The sequence below is a fragment of the Diplotaxodon limnothrissa genome, linkage group LG6 (assembly GCF_057381915.1).
Source record: "Diplotaxodon limnothrissa isolate DT_005_m linkage group LG6, D_limnothrissa_male_GT1.1, whole genome shotgun sequence".
NCBI classification, from domain to species: Eukaryota; Metazoa; Chordata; class Actinopteri; order Cichliformes; family Cichlidae; genus Diplotaxodon; species Diplotaxodon limnothrissa.
The window spans coordinates 19,063,458-19,081,011 of NC_140601.1; the positions used below are offsets into that span (position 1 = coordinate 19,063,458).

Here is a 17,554-nt window from a genome sequence, read left to right on the forward strand (position 1 = left end):
CTTTTGTATGAATAAAACGGAAAAAAAGAAAAATGAGCAGCTGTGAAAAATGTGATGGGCCTCAGCTCCCTCCCCCAGCCTGAGTGGGGTTGACCCTTGTGTGAGCTGCCGCTGGCCATCAGTCTGCAGCAGCAGCCCTCTCACATCCTCACCGCCCGGTAAGTCCCAGCTACAAATATTTTCTCTCCTCTCTCTGTTGATTTCAGCAGCTCCTCAATCATATTTTATTTATTAACGTCTGCAAGAAATCACGTGCAGCTGCTGCCTTGATTTAGCATTGGCGCAGGAAGAAATACTCCCTTAATTTTATCTCAGGCAGGTTTGACCCATGGAGTGTAAATCACCGAGGTCACGTGTTTTACATAGCTATAATATTCTTGTCCACTCATATACCTGCTGTGTTTTTTTTTCTTTCTTTAACACGTGAGCTCAAACACAAAACACTGCTATAAAGAGCAGCGCGTGCCACAGAAACAACGTGTGGATTTAAAAACTGTACTTTGTTCCCAATAATAATAATAATAGTAAAGCACATCAATACGTTTCAGTACATCTTTAGTCCTCTAAATTAATACAAGTTAAAATAAATAGTGGACATGTCCTTTGAGTCGAGCACCCTCATAAATGTGTTTAGAAATATTAAGCTTACGGTGTTGTCCAGCATGTCATCCCCGAGTAATGCAGTGAAAAGTCCACTGTTCCTTAAATTCCAGGATTTTTATTTGTTGTATTTATTTATCCTTATCAGTTTATCCCTTCGAAGCCGTAGAATACCAGCCTTAGCCTGCATTTAAACTTACAACTTCAAAATTAAATTAGATTAGAGTAGATTAGAAGAAATGTGTGTCCACATGTTGATCTTTTTTGCTTTATAAAATTTAGAGCTAATGCCTCCTTTGGCAATGAACATTTAGTTACTATCTTGTTGTTTACCACTTTTGCAGGTGTTTATTATTTAAGTGAGACTCTCAGGATGGTTAAAACAGCTGATAACTATGCTGATTTTAGGATTATTGCTTCAAAAAGTGATTTGCATCCAGCAGGTATTCAAGAGGTGGAAACCTTAACACCACTTCAAAGCGATCCTTATCACCATACTGATCAGTCTGTGCCTTTAGTAAAGTAACAGCGTTTCTCTTTCATGTATAAAATTCTGTGTTTTTGGTTGCAGCAGAGGATGATGGAGAAAACCAGTCACATCAACATTGCAATGATAGAAGACATCGGTACTAACGGGATGGCCGTGTCAAAGGTCGGCACGGGCGTGGACGGGACGAAACAGCGGTGCGGTTCCACCGTGAGCTTCCACAACATCCAGTACAAAGTGCAGCAGCAGAGCGGCTTCCTCTGCAAAAGAAAGATCCTCTCCAAGGAAATACTGGTGGACCTCAAGTCAGTCTCTTTGTCTTTCTCCGCTCTGTCACCTTCTCCCTCGCTTTCCTCCGTTTTCTCATCACTCACACACTACACGCACATGAATTTACAGATATTAACCTGCAGAGCTATGATTTGCTCACTTGATAAGTGCAGCAGAAAACCTGTAAAACATTTAATACCTGTTTTTTTAAAATTATTTCCCCTCTGCTTAAGCTAGCTGAACATGCACAGAACCCCATTAAACAGTAGAAATCTTATGATTTTTACTTTGTTGAATTTCAGAAAAAATGCCAAATGAATCCTTTTGAATTTTATTGCACTGACTGTTTTAGATTTCTTTTAATTTTGGGGGGTGTCGTCTTGCTTTTTTTCTTTTGTTTTCCATGTCAGTCCAGTACAAAGTGGGACAATAGTGAATAGACCCTTGCAGTTCCTTTCTGATGGTATTAAATACAGCTGACGTTTCCCATGGAAGAATGAATCATTTCACACAAGTTTTTTGGGGGGGGAACCTTTTTCCTGCCACAGTGTTAATTATATGATATTAAGCATGGTTTCTTGCATATAATCTCTCAAATGCACTAAAGAGCAGTCTGCCAGGGAAACGAATTAAACAGCGTCACGTGATCCACCGCCAGACCTTAATTCAGTCTTCAACTCTGTTTTAAATCACTGACTCACTCCGTGCTTTCTGAAGTCTCTGAAGTTCTTTAAATTGTTACTTTTTTAAAAAAAATGATATGATATCTGTATTTGCTGTAAAATCCATTCATGAATATTACTTTAAATGGGATTGGGAGGGATGATTCATTTAATAAAAGTAGTTCATTTCAGCATGTGTCTAAGGACCATATTAACTACTTTGATTCACATGCTTTGTGTCTGTGGCATAAAACTGATACAGTAAAAATCTAAGAAAAAACATTTATAATTGGAAACATAAGCAAATATGTGTCCCAGTATTTGAGTTTCTTTTTTCATTATTAAATCATTACACTCTTTTTGCCTGTGTCACTGTCTCGCAGTGGGATTATGAGACCTGGTCTGAATGCTATTCTTGGACCTACTGGAAGTGGAAAATCTTCGTGAGTACTACTTCAGTTTTCAAAAATACAGTTAGGTCTATAAATCATTGTATTATTATCTTATTACAGTATAAATCAATTAATCAATATGTGATTGAACAAACAGTAATACAAGCAGTACAAGTAAGTATCGCATTTGCTGTGAACAGCCATCTGACATGTTTGACAGAGGGTGGGTTGTGCTTTGGATCATGAGCATTTTCTCTCCTTCACCATTGTTTTCTCTTCTGTTCATACTGGTACGCGTTCATCTTGGTTTCATTTTTCCAAGGTTTTTTTTCCTGAACTGTGCGAGCTCTTGTAGATGTGTAACCAGAGGTTTGCACCTTGTAGTAAACGCTCTGTATTCATGAAAGCGTCTCTTGATCATAGTGCTCTTCACTTGGTTAGATGCGGTGACCCATAGAACTAATTCAGCACTTTAGTCGTCGTAATACTGGGCAGTGGATTCATTGTTTTTAGGAACCAACCAAGTGTTTCATTTGGCCGCTCTTAACCCTGTAAAGCTTGAACCATGATTTTTTTAACCCTCTCAGGCTCAAATTAAGTTTTTGTTGCTAATGCACAAAAGAATACCTGCAGTGGTACTTCTGAGTAAAAAAAAACCTCATAAAATATGTATGTGGGGTAATCAGGTTGTTAGCTTTTAACTGTTGCAAATCTGCAACGCCTGCCTTGAGAGTTAAACTGGACTGTTTATTAAACCTTCTGTCAGCTCATAATACTTTGAGCTGACTTCAGATATTACGTCTGCTTCATTTGTCAGTTGAAATTATGAGGGAAAGAGCCTCACCTAGCCACAAAACGTCTTGTTAATTATTTTTGAACCTTTAAAAATGGGGTATTTATGCATAAAAGGCCTGCAATTCCTAAACAGTTAATGTGATATTTTTAGGCCCGTTGAATTCAAATGACATTGTCTGAATACCTATGGACGTAATTGTATATAATCTTGAAATAATTACCTTAATTTTTGTTTTGGATATCTGTAGAATTTTTCTTTGCTCTTTTTCTTTGAGATTCTTGGATATTCTGGCTGCGAGGAAGGATCCCGCAGGTCTCTCGGGTGAAGTTCTCATTGATGGAGCCCCACAGCCTCCAAACTTTAAGTGCCTCTCTGGCTATGTCGTCCAGGTAAATTTGTATTTCTTTAAATAGCTCATATTAACCATTTTATATCCACTCAGATGCACTGATATGGATATAGTGATATTATGTTTTGAAATATATTTATTTGATAAATGTACAGTGCTTAACAAATGCTTGATACCACCTGCCACAAATATTTTAGAAATCTATCAAAAATTTGTTCAAAACTACACATTATGTTACTATTTATCAGGTAAATAACAGCTGAATTTACATTTTTATACCCAAATTTGAGCCGGCACTCTAGTCGTCTCTGAGAAGTCAGGAATTAATTGAGCGTCAATCGCGAAAAAAAATTTTTTCTGTTTAGGAGCACTAGTAAAAAAAACCCTGTAATTCTAAAAAATAAAAATAAAAAAATCAGCTTTTTTGTAAAATGTTAAATTGGAAAAATTGTGGATAGGACAGATAAATATATGTTAACATTAAAATAAATCCTTTCAATTAAACAGTGTATGGATGCTGGTGGGTTAATCATTACAGAAACATAAGAATTGCTTTTGATAATTAGCAGTGCTTTTAATTTAGAACAGCTGTGGGATAAAACTTAAATTGTGTTTTGGTCTAATAAACTTGTTAAGCACTGTAAGTCGGAGTCATTCTCTGGTTTATTTTCTACGTACTTAATGCAGCTCTCTTTAGGTGTTAAGTTAAGCAACGTGTAAACTGGCTTTTCACTACTTATTTTTTGTTTTGGGGTCTTTTTCAGTGACGTATTGGCCGGCCTCGACTGGTTTCTTTAAGCTTTCATGCAGAAAAAGCTGAGAGCTTTGACTTTCTCTTAGACGCTGCGTCTGAGAGCAAAGCAAATGTTGTAGGCTGTAAAACCAACTTAACACACAGAGGTTGGCCTTTAAACATTAAACATAGTGCTGAGATTGTTTGTGTTTGTGTTAGACCTCTTTTAAGAAGAAACTCTTGAGATGAGAAATATTTTGTGCAAGTGTCCTTAGAGAAGACAGGCAGGCAGGCTTAGACCTCCCAGAAAAACCTGCAAACCCTGCTGAGGTTCACTCCTTCTTGCAGTGAGGCAGTGAACTCCGTCTTGTTTCTGGTTGTTTCCCTTAAGGATTTGTGGAAATGATAACTACAAAATAGCTTTTCAGTTTGTGACCTTTGATCAAGCTTTGGTCTCCCTGCTAGGAAGATGTGGTCATGGGCACCCTGACCGTGAGGGAGAATCTGCGTTTTTCTGCCGCTCTGCGACTGCACGTCTCCGTGCCTCAGGTCGAGAAGGAGGCTCGAGTCAATCACCTCATTAAAGAACTGGGTCTCACCGAAGTGGCTGACTCCAAGGTGCTGCAGATAATCACAGCCTGTCACTCACCTGTCCTCTAACAAGCAGCCTGCCCCGGCAGATGAAGCTCGTTTTCAGCGATTCCCGTTGTGTTTTGTTGGTGTTTTTTTTGTTCCTCAGGTGGGCACGCAGATGACCCGAGGAATCTCAGGAGGAGAGAGAAAGAGGACAAACATCGGCATGGAGCTGATCATCGATCCTGCTGTCCTATTTCTGGATGAACCAACCACCGGGCTAGACGCAAGCACTGCTAACTCTGTCCTGCTCCTGCTGAAAAGGTGAGAAAGCCCGGACTCTCTCTAATTTCTCAGATTTCTTTAAAGTAAAGTAAAATCTTGAGCTTCTGGCCTTTAAAGAATTTTTAAAAGTGTTTCAAGCTAAATTCTGGAGTTTGGTTAACTTTAAACAGAAGCTTATCACTTTACATAGAAGAATTACAGCAGGAAAACTGCTGCTGTTTGCTTCTACTTTATTTAGATCAATTTATTGTGGTGCCTATTGATTTTTTACTGTGTTATGTGTCTTTTCAGAATGGCGAGTCATGGTAGAACCATAATTATGTCCATCCACCAACCTCGCTACTCCATCTACAGACTGTTTGACACTCTCACACTGTTGGTCGGTGGTAAAATGGTGTACCACGGACCAGCACCAAACGCTTTGGACTACTTTGCCAACATCGGTGATTACACTGACTAAACAGTAACATCACAAGACACTTCTTTACAGTTTTCTTAAATTTATGAAGTAAATAAATGTAGATGGATGTGCAGCTTCTAAAAAAGCTGCAGGGTCACTATATGTATAGGATTTGCTTTGATATTGAGCTGCAACATTGTGATTTGTGTTCAAGGCTATGCCTGCGAGGCCCACAACAACCCAGCTGACTTCTTTTTGGATGTGATTAACGGAGACTTCACCGCCACAGCAATGACCAAAGTGCACGGCTCTGAAGGTAGCGGCATAATTAACCAACTATGAATATTCAGTCAAGTTTGTATCACATCTCCTGGTTTAATAGAATAACAACAAACAAACATATCCTGTGCAAATGTGCCCATTTCTTTGCATTTTTCTTTGATTTTGCAACATCCACAAAAAGGCACGATACAATAAAGAAGATACAGTATTTTTACCTGGAACTTTTTATTAACAAGTTATTTAAAGTGTTTTAAATTTGACATTTATAGTGATTAGAACAACATGTCAAACGCACAAATTAGAGTTGACAGAGTAAAACAGGAACACAGATGGTTTTTACTGGACCTCATAACGCCTTAATTTTTGTTAACATTTTCTGCAAGTGAAAAAATTTCACGTGAAAACGTAAGCAGAAAAAATCAGGGATTCCTTCACATCCATGGGAGATTTTGATAAAGTCATGTAGAAAACAGCTGAAGTCGTGGCTGCTAAAGGGGGTTCTACAAGCTGTTGAATCGTGGGGTGTACATAGTCGACCATTAACTCTATTCTAGAGTCAAATCTGTATATAAAGTGCCAGAGTGAATTGGTGCTATGAACATAAAATATAACTGAGTGGGTTTTTTTGTATTTGTGAACAGATTTGGACTTCAAGGAGCTCAGTAGCTCCAGGCAGAGCATCGAGGAGCGCCTGGTGGATGAGTACAGGAACAGCGGTTACTCCAGCAACACACGAGCCGAACTGGAACGCATTGTTAAAGATAAGCGCTGTGGGTCCCTCCCAAAGTCCCGCACCATCACCTACAACAGCTCGTTCTTTCACCAGCTACGATGGGTCCTTCACAGAACATTTCAGAACCTCATGTTGAACCCCCAAACATCTGTGGCCCAGGTAAGCACGTACACCATCGTCTTTTAGGGCACGCGTTCGACTTTCAGACGTCGGTCAGTGCCACTCTCGTGTCTGTCAGCTGAACATAAAGCTCATTAGCTGGTGAAGACTTTTACCAACTTTTTTGTAGCTATATGGGTAACTTTAAATAGTTAATTAGTGACAGGTTTAAACTTAAGTATGTTTAAAAATAAAAGCATACACTGTTCCAAAAAATAGTAATGTCAAAGTATCTTACTGTATATTTTACAGTTTTGTACTGTCTTTCTAGAATATCATGAAATTTACATAGGTAGACTGTGATTTTACATGTCAAAGGTAAAATAACATAACATCACTGTAAATATAGTAAAACACAATTTACTTGTTTTTTAAATATATATTTTTTGTACATATGTATATTTAGATTGTAAAAATACATTCAGAAATGTATCATAATTTCACAAATATTTGTCTGTTATGTGAGAGAATGATCTGTTAAATTCAAATGTAATACTATGGAAAAATATATAAAATGATAGAAAATTTATGAGAATAATCAATAATTAAAGGAGTATTTGAATTATAATTTTGCTGAAAATTTCATGTCATCTAGGTCTGATTCAATAATTCAGAGGTAACAAGTGAAAATATAATTAATAGAAATAAAAACAAACAAAAAAAACATATAAAACATTGCCCGGCCACGCTGTGCTAATTATATATTTTAAAAAATAAATGTAGAGGTAGGAATTGCAATTAATATAAATCTCAAAGTATTCACAACATTCCTGAACAGAAATAGGCCTCTGCACCTGGGTGAGGGTGTGGCCATGAAAACAATGTGACATGCCATTGGATGTTGGGACACATAATAACATGACGCTAAGCATCGGCCAATGAATGTGAACTAACAACTACAAGGTCGCGGGTATGGCTGCACTGTAGGAAAAAATCCTAATATGAAAGTATTTTACTGTGCATTTTACAGTTTTGTTCTGTTCTTCTAGAATATCATTAACGTTACGTAAATAGACTGTGAATTCACATTTCGAATGTAAATTAACGTTAAATCACTGTAATGTAATACAACATAATATTCATGATTGCCGGAATATTACCGTTTTTTAGGATTTGTTTTTTTTTCCTATTTATAGATAATTTCATTGTTTAATCACATTAAAATGTTCCTAATTTAATGTTTAAGATCACTTGAAAAGGCAAGATCCCATGTAAAATTAGCGCAACAAACTGTATTGTCATTACTGGAAATAACCGTATTTTTATGAGGAAGTTATTTTTTGTTATTTTACGGTAGTATTTTGGCGCCCCAGCTGCCAGAATATTACCGTTTTTTAATGTTTTTTTTTAACAGTGTACATTGTATTGGCCCCATCATCGTGAGCAGGATACGCAGCGTGTTAGAGGGGTCACCTTTATGCCCCCATTAGTCGCCCCATGGCGGCAAAATGCTGTCAGAAGTCTCCTCACTTTAAGAATTATTAACAGCTAATTGGTCCTAAATAAGTCAAAAATAATCCTTCGAGAAGGTTCCTTGGTGGCGTGGGTGCTGTAATCAGCTTTGGTGACTGTTGTGACCCCACTCCTGCCTCTTTGGGCCTGAACCTGAACTGATATCATATCTAGCCAAAGCCCCTTGGCCCCGGTGTGGGAGTCATCACATGATGGCATCATGACCTATCCCGCCGCTGCCCAGCTTCCACATGAGGGACTGAGGGGAATGAGGTGAAAAAGGCTCAACCTTACTGGCTTATCCCTTCACCCTGGGAACCGCTTAGTCCTGTCATAACCTGTAAATAGTTTCAGCTTAAAACATGTCTTGCTTTCACCTTTTTTCCCCTCCATTCAGTCATCTCACCCCAGGATCAGTTCAGGAGGACATAACCTTAGCATTTTCTGCTCACTTCAGTCCTTTGTACCCATGTTTTTGTTTTGTTTTTTACCCCCAAAAGTTTAATTTAGTTTTTCCATAAACTAAATTCAAGTTTGGATTAAACTTACCAGTTTAATCCAAACTGGTAAGTTTGGATTAAACTGGACTTCAGGAGGTTTTAAGGTTTTTTATATAACAACATATTGAATGTGTATGTTGTAGGCACAGAAGTCATCACGTTGTCTAAATCTCTTACGCAGCTGGGAGTCAACGTTTTCCTCGCTCTCATCGTGGGAGCCATTTTCTTTGGGGTCAAAGATGATCAGAGTGGTATTCAGAACAGGTGAGAGAACTGCTCTCAACAGTGAGCTGGAGTCACATAATAATATTTTACAAAATGTTCTGAGTATGTAATGTGACTGTCCTGCTGTCATCTCCAAAAAAAAAAAAACATCTTCATGGCTAAATAATTTGTACTTTGATCATTTTAATGTTGTGTGTTATTTGTTTATTTAAAGCATTCCTATTGTCTAAATGCCACAGCAGCTAATCAGCTAATCGCTCTCACTTATAATACTTATTACATCGGTGTAATTTAGCTGGTTTAATACATATGGCACTCCATGAAATGCATGTAATAATGTAAAGCTCACACAGCAAAATTCCTTTTGTCTCTCATCGTCTGCAGGCCAATAAATACCTCAACATACTCTTATAAAATCGATGTTTTTATTAACTGTCACATTAACACAGCCCTCGGCCTGTTACTGCAGTATGACTGTTACTTCCCCATCGGGTCTTGCAGTTATCGCAGTAAACCATCTGATTTAGAGGAAATGTTGGCACGTGTGAGTGAACAATGCAGCTTAAAAAATGCTCGAGAAAGTCCTTCGCCTCCATAGTCGGGGTGTGAGACGCAGCGATGTGGTTCAGATATGGGTTTAATACACTTGTAAAAGGTTCATTTAAGACTACAAACCAGTCAGCTAACATGAAAAATGTCAACCTAAGATTTGACGCTAAAATGTTTAAGCTATATTCATGGCTTGGTTTAGTAATGCTTCGTTGATCGCTTAAGCCTGTAAAATAACATTTGGGTTGCCAGTTTGTAGAGTGTCTTTCTTTAGCATGGTACTTCACTTGAAGACACAGTGTGTCTTTGCTTCCCTCTTTCCAGATTTCTTGTGTGTGCCTCATGTCAGCAAACTGAGCGAATCCAGCAGCATTCGTGAGGAAAATTACTAATAAGCAATTTATTAATTGTTTGGACTCTACATATTTTATAGATGATGTTTTCCACAATATGTAAACCCCAAAACTCTTTTTTAATGCGCTGCAACTACAAAAAATCTATATCGATGGGCAAATGTTTAAATTAGTAGCTTTGGTAGCATTTATTTTTATTAGTAAGCCATTGTTTTAAACTGGACTTCTTTTATTGTTTCGTTTTAGGTTGTTTTGTTTTTATTTTTTAATACTATGCGTTTACACGCTAAAGGCAACATGTTTCCCCATAAATGTTCAGGTCAGTGACCGCTTCTGGTGAAAAAGTGTGAAAGGTAATTCCCGCTCGGTTAATCTTCTTACCGTTTTTTATTGGGCACAACCTGGTACTCGCAAGTCCAGCGAAGCCCATCAGAGACCTCAGTGGTCTCCCTTTTTCCTTTCAGTAGTGTACAGGGACCTAATGTGATTATATTCAAGGTCAGTGCACATGCAGAATGGCAGACAGCCCGTACGTGGCTTAAATGTCTCAAGTTTCTCACCCCTCCTTCATCTTTGCTTGGTGTAGGGGCTAATATTGGGGCAACAACAATCAGCATCAACAGTCAGCGTAGGAAAATCAGCAATGAGGGAAAAAACCTAGAAACAAACGCAAAAGAAATTTGTGAGGAGTCGTGTGAAATATTGCTCAGATTGGGAGTCTGTGCTCAGGACATCGGTGACAAACTACTGCAAACATTTTCAAGTTTTCAAAGGTCACGTTACAGTATGTAAGATCTTTAGTCTTTATTCTGCTCTGAACATGACTGTTTTCTTAACAGTTCAGTACTGTGCTGAAATTCTTGAGCCGCCACTCACTTCTTTATGTTTTGCTAAGAAAATGTGAAATAAGTACAGTGATTTGTGCAAACTCCATACAGTATATTCCTGTACAGAGTTTGTACAATTCCCCATACTGAAAAGTCAATATTTGGTCTGACTACCATTATTCTTCTACACAGCCTGAACTCCTTTAGGCAAGCTTTCTTACCATTTCTTTAAGTTATCTTTGGGGATAGTTTTCCGGGCTTCTTGACGGACATTCAAAGGTCTTTGGATGTTGGCTGGCTTTTGTTCTGTTCTCTGTCAACATTATAATGACGAAGTCTGGGCTCCAATAGTTCCCCAGGCTTTCTGAAAGACCTTCAGAAGATCTGGAGAACTATTGCTCAAGAAACTCTGGCTCTTTGAAGGCAAAATATAAGGAAATGAGGAGTGGCTCAAGACTTTTGCACAAAGCTGTGTCTTTGCTTCTGTGTTGATTGACAGGTTGGAGTCTCATGTTATTTTTTTTCTAAGACTTTTCCTGGCAAGCATCCTATACAGGTCTTATCTGTGCAGTCTCTTTTTGAGTATCCGGTTGTTCAGTCTGACGTCACTAGCCGTGTCTGGACCTAAACTCCGCTGCAGGTCCATATATCAAACGACCACTATGGCATTACTGAGAGTTGAAAAACTGTCTAAAGTCTTTCATCTTTAATAAAATGATCAGCGTTCTGCTCTACCAGGTGTAACAATTGCGTTTAACATCCAGGCATCCATGAAAACGGAATTTATGACATTTAACGGAGTTAGAAGTTAGCAGGGAGTTAGCTCGCTAGCTTCTATCTAAATACAATATAGCATGTCCTGACTGCGGGGTTTTGGAAACAAATTAAAATGTACAGCTCTGTTATCACTTCCAGCATAAATGAAGACAGGAAACTAAACAGCAGTGACGTTTGTAGGGTTACTGAAGTTTGGCTAGCTGGTATATAATGATGTGCTACGTGACCGCTAGCGACACAGCTATGTTAGCATAATATAAACAAGCTAACTTTTTTTCCACTCGATAAAAGTTACCGTGAGTGTTCTCGGTGGTCAGGAACAAATGTAATCGCATGGCAGGATGCTGTAAAAGGACCAAACTTCAGCCAGGAGAACAACTGAGATAATCCATCCACAATACGAGGTTAGTCAGTCATATACTGCTGCATGGGCTGGGCTGTAGTTACATCCTAAGGTTTTAAAAACTGAGCTTAAATAAATGATTAGCAGTAATAAAAGCCGAGGGAGGTCAACAGTGATCACTGACTGTTTTAGGAGCTTTTTGAGATCAAATATAAGAAAATACATAACATTAAACATGTTAACAACACAAAAGCCATATTAAACGCAGACTACTTTAGACCCGGAAGTAGGATTTGTCGCGTCATCACTGAACAACCTAAGTGTTGTGCTGTCCGAGAGGTTCCAATTCCAACTTTATTTATACAGCACCAAATTACAAAAACAGTCGCCTCAAAGCGCTTTCTATTCCAAGGTAGACCCTACAATAATACCTACAGAGAAAAACCCAACAATCACATGACCCCCAGTGACCAGACTTTTGCTTTTCTGATTGCTCCAGGATGGGCGCCCTCTTCTTCATCACTACCAACCAGTGTTTCAGTACTGTGTCTGCTGCCGAGCTCTTCATCACTGAGAGGAAACTCTTTGTGTAAGTTCTCCATCAGGACGCCGTATACGTGTGTGTGTGACTCTAGATTGAACTGTTGCTTTATGTGTTTCTCTCGTGACAGGCACGAGTACATCAGCGGCTACTACAGAGTGTCTGTCTACTTCCTTTCTAAGATCCTGTCTGATATCGCTCTGCGCACCGTCACCTCTGTTATCTTCAGCTGTGTTGTCTATTTTTTGATTGGTGAGACTTTTATCTATTTATCTATTTTAATTTTTGCATTTAAATTTAAATAAATGACATCAGTGTGTAAAAGCGCACAAAACTGTGTGTCCAACCAGGGCTCAAATCCACAGCAGAAGCCTTTTTTGTCTTCATGCTGACGGTGACTCTGGTGGCTTACACAGCCACAGCCATGACCATGGCCATCTCAGCTGACCAGAGTGTCGTGGCTCTTGCCAACATCCTCATGACCATCACCTTTGTCTTCATGATGGTAAGAGATACAGCAACCCCATGACCCACATAAATAAGTTGGAAGGGAGAAGGAGTAAAGATGACATCTCCGTTTTTTGTTTTAGGCAACTTTAGGGTTTTTTTAAAAAAAAGAAATGAGACATTTTAAACAGAAGACTCACTGATGACATAAACTCACTGGTCACTTTAACATCAGATGTGGTTATAAAGGGATGGAGATGGTCGGCTATGCTGGGGTGTGGTCTTATTCAAGGTTTGATGTGTCGTGCATTCAGAGATGCTCTTCTGCACACTTGGACTGTCACGAGTTGGTTGCTGTTGCCTGCTCAGAGCAGTCTGACCATTCTCCTTTTACTTTTGGCATCAACAAAGCATTTTCACCCAGACCTGCCATTCACTGGATATTTTCTCATTTTTTGAGATTGCTGTGTGGGCAAAAATTCACTTCAATCACCTTTCTTTCCCATTCTGATGCTCAGTTTGAACTTCAGCAGGTCTTCTTGACCTTGTGTACTTGCTTAAATGCACCAAGTTGCTACTACGGGGTTGACAAATTAAGTATAAGAACGGCAATGCCTAATGAAGTGGCCAGTAAGTGCATTTTAAATGATTGTTGATTGATTTCTTAATCAATAGCAAAATTTTCCAGAAAACATTGACTATTGAATCTATATCTGACTAAGTCTCTATAAGCAACACAGATATATTATATTATCCGTATATTATAATGAACAATAGACAGTTATTCATCTACGTTTTACTGTCTGATAGTAAAAGCTCCCGTGAGACTATTAACATCCTGCATCTGGACTTTGAAACATTTAGATGTGTTTGTAAGTCGTGTTATGTCAGCTCTACCCTCCAGAAAAAAGACATCTAAACTGACTTTGTGTCTGCTAGATTTTTTCAGGACTCCTGGTGAATCTACCCAGCACCAAAGACTGGTTGGCTTGGCTGAAGTACTTTAGTATTCCTCGTTATGGTCTTGCAGTAAGTCAGCATTAAAGGTTTTGACAGCAGACGATGCAGATATATAGAGAAAGTAGCAGAAACAATTCAAAATTCAGACAGAGGTTATCACCTCAATGAAATACAGTGGGGCAAAAAAGTATTTAGTCAGCCACCGATTGTGCAAGTTCCCCCACCTAAAATGATGACAGAGGTCAGTAATTTGCACCAGAGGTACACTTCAACTGTGAGAGACAGAATGTGAAAAAAAAATCCATGAATCCACATGGTAGGATTTGTAAAGAATTTATTCGTAAATCAGGGTGGAAAATAAGTATTTGGTCAATAACAAAAATACAACTCAATACTTTGTAACATAACCTTTGTTGGCAATAACAGAGGTCAAACGCTTACTATAGGTCTTTACCAGGTTTGCACACACTGTAGCTGGTATTTTGGCCCATTCCTCCATGCAGATCTTCTCGAGAGCAGTGATGTTTTGGGGCTGTCGCCGAGCAACACGGACTTTCAACTCCCGCCACAGATTTTCTATGGGGTTGAGGTCTGGAGACTGGCTAGGCCACTCCAGGACTTTCAAATGCTTCTTACGGAGCCACTCCTTTGTTGCCCGGGCGGTGTGTTTTGGATCATTGTCATGTTGGAAGACCCAGCCTCATTTCATCTTCAAAGTTCTCACTGATGGAAGGAGGTTTTGGCTCAAAATCTCACGATACATGGCCCCATTCATTCTGTCCTTAACACGGATCAGTCGTCCTGTCCCCTTGGCAGAAAAACAGCCCCATAGCATGATGTTTCCACCCCCATGCTTCACAGTAGGTATGGTGTTCTTGGGATGCAACTCAGTATTCTTCTTCCTCCAAACAGGACGAGTTGAGTTTATACCAAAAAGTTCTACTTTGGTTTCATCTGACCACATGACATTCTCCCAATCCTCTGCTGTATCATCCATGTGCTCTCTGGCAAACTTCAGACGGGCCTGGACATGCACTGGCTTCAGCAGCGGAACACGTCTGGCACTGCGGGATTTGATTCCCTGCCGTTGTAGTGTGTTACTGATGGTGACCTTTGTTACTTTGGTCCCAGCTCTCTGCAGGTCATTCACCAGGTCCCCCCGTGTGGTTCTGAGATCTTTGCTCACCGTTCTCATGATCATTTTGACCCCACGGGATGAGATCTTGCGTGGAGCCCCAGATCGAGGGAGATTATCAGTGGTCTTGTATGTCTTCCATTTTCTGATGATTGCTCCCACAGTTGATTTTTTCACACCAAGCTGCTTGCCTATTGTAGATTCACTCTTCCCAGTCTGATGCAGGTCTACAAGACTTTTCCTGGTGTCCTTCGAAAGCTCTTTGGTCTTGGCCATGGTGGAGTTTGGAGTCTGACTGTTTGAGGCTGTGGACAGGTGTCTTTTATACAGATGATGAGTTCAAACAGGTGCCATTCATACAGGTAACGAGTGGGGGACAGAAAAGCGTCTTACAGAAGACGTTACAGGTCTGTGAGAGCCAGAGATTTTCCTTGTTTGAGGTGACCAAATACTTATTTTCCACCCTAATTTACGAATAAATTCTTTACAAATCCTACCATGTGAATTCATGGATTTTTTTTTCACATTCTGTCTCTCACAGTTGAAGTGTACCTCTGGTGCAAATTACTGACCTCTGTCATCATTTTAAGTGGGGGAACTTGCACAATCGGTGGCTGACTAAATACTTTTTTGCCCCACTGTAAATACACATCACAGACAACCTCCTTCACATATATGTTTTAGCAGTTTTAGTTTTAATTGTCTGTAAGTGTGTTTTTATTGAACTGGGGTTGGACCTGAACTGGGCTCTAAACTTGATGTTAGATGGCTGAATGCATAGACTTAAACAGACTTCTCTGATTTTAACTGTTGGGTGTTGCACATTATACCAAACATACATGACCAAGTGGATAGCCTACTGATAATGCGCTTTAAAAACCCCATGTATAGTAACTGTCATGTTTGAAGATGGAGCCAAACTCAAAGGAGAGGATTAAGGCCAACAAACTAGGGACCAACTGACCACAAGCACAGCTAAAGACAGCGTGCAAGAGACAAGAGACTTTAAAAATGAAACAGGAAATTACTTTATATGGCAACATATACGTGAAAAGGGAGTTGAGACCCAAAAGAGAATAGCTACATTACATTTATTGTTTTAAAATGGAACAAATGATCTGCCAAACGCACCATATTGTATTTAAATTGTTCTGCTAAGGATTTACTGCTCTGCCTCACCTGCTGTCTTTGTTCAGGCCTTGAAGATAAACGAATTTGTGGGTCTGAGGTTCTGCGAAGAGGTTGTAATCCGAAACAGCAACATGTCAGCTATGACAGCCAACTGCACTGTGAAAACAGCTGGCCAGACGTGAGTAATTGGTCCAGTTCTGTCTTACTGGTTAACAACATGTTGTATTGTGGCTCTAATATCTGACCAGTTTGAACATGCCTCATTTCAGATGCACAGGAGAGCAGTATCTGGAGTACCTGGGCATAGACTACACCTGCTGGGGTCTGTGGGAGAATCATGTAGCTTTGACTGTTATGATGATCATATTTCTCATCATTGCCTATCTGAAGCTTCGCTTCATCAAGAAATTTACTTAATGCGTTATCTGTTTTTTACTTTAATGTACCAGCACTGATAGATCTTGTGCTCAGAAATAGCACAATTAAAGCTACATTTATATATTGGGGGTTTAGTTTTATTTTACACTGCCCTCATATCTTTAGCATATAATGAAGCGAGAAAGTTAGAGTACAAGTGCAAATACTGAAATAAAAAGCTGAAAGCAGCCGAAAACAGCTAGCTAAACTTTTCTAGAGTTCACGTTTTTACCATTAGTCTCCCTGTAAAGCTCATAAAATCTTATTGTGTGTTGTGTTCAGCTGCTCATTAACCCTTTTACGCATAGTGGTCACTACAGTGGACAGCTATTCAAACACTGTTTTCTTGTATTCATATCAGTGTTGATGGTACACTTGCACATAAACCACTACATTGGACACTGATGTGTCACTCCATACCCTGCCGCTCACTCTAAAGGTGATGTTGTCATGTAAAAAACTATTTGAAAAATACACGTTTAAAAAATGAAGTTCAAAAATCTTTTTTTCATGCCTAAAGATGAATAAAAATACTGATTAAGGTTGTCCTAATCAATCACATGGTAGCAACTCAATGCATTGATGCATGCAGACATGAACAAGATGACCTGCTAAAGTTCAAACAGAGCATCAGAATATAGAGGAAAGGTGATTTAACTTGAACATGAAATGGTTTTTGGTACTAAATGGATTGGTCTGAGTGTTTCTGAAGCTACTGATCTACTGGGATTTTCCCCACACAACTATCTCTAGGGTTTACAGAAAAAAGTCAGAAAAAATAGAAAATATCTATTGAGCAGCAGGTCTCTGGGTGAAAATGCCTTCTTGATCGCAGAGGTCAGACATTCAACAATATCCAACTTGTTAAAATCAAAGTGTACAGAAGAGCATCTGTAAATACATGACAAACCTTGAAGCAGGTGGACTACAGCAGCAGAAGACCACATCACAGCCTACCTGTGTTGCTCACCCTGTCCCTTTTGGATCGCAGTGTACCCATCTTCTGATGGCTGCTTCATGCAGGATAACACACCATATCACAAAACTCAAATCATCTCAAACTGGTTTCTTTAACATGACAGTGAGTTCGCTGTGCTCGAATGACCTCTACAGTCAGCAGATCTGAATCCAGTACACTATATTTGGGACGTGGTGGAATGGGAGATTGATGTGAGC

General features: G+C 39.3%; 1 protein-coding gene across 1 annotated transcript; it reads left to right on the forward strand.

Moving 5' to 3' along the window:
- The first annotated feature begins 1,141 nt into the window (after positions 1-1,141).
- On the forward strand, positions 1,142-16,378 carry abcg2d (ATP binding cassette subfamily G member 2 (JR blood group)). The gene is made up of 15 exons (XM_085355817.1): positions 1,142-1,392; positions 2,403-2,462; positions 3,482-3,596; positions 4,755-4,907; positions 5,029-5,186; positions 5,439-5,590; positions 5,762-5,863; positions 6,471-6,721; positions 8,855-8,937; positions 12,247-12,336; positions 12,419-12,540; positions 12,639-12,793; positions 13,675-13,764; positions 16,027-16,139; positions 16,231-16,378. The coding sequence occupies exons 1-15, from the start codon at positions 1,142-1,144 to the stop codon at positions 16,376-16,378; spliced, it is 2,043 nt and encodes a 680-aa protein (XP_085211943.1).
- The last annotated feature ends 1,176 nt before the right edge of the window (positions 16,379-17,554 follow it).

What these genes read in the sequence shown, in the direction of transcription:
- abcg2d (XM_085355817.1), top strand. Translation starts at nt 1,142, where the DNA reads ATGTATAAAATTCTGTGTTTTTGGTTGCAGCAGAGGATGATGGAGAAA. An exon ending in ACTGGAAGTGGAAAATCTTC is followed by an intron (nt 2,463 to 3,481) that starts GTGAGTACTACT and finishes TTTTTCTTTGAG; the next exon opens with ATTCTTGGATATTCTGGCTG. An exon ending in TTCCTCGTTATGGTCTTGCA is followed by an intron (nt 13,765 to 16,026) that starts GTAAGTCAGCAT and finishes GTCTTTGTTCAG; the next exon opens with GCCTTGAAGATAAACGAATT.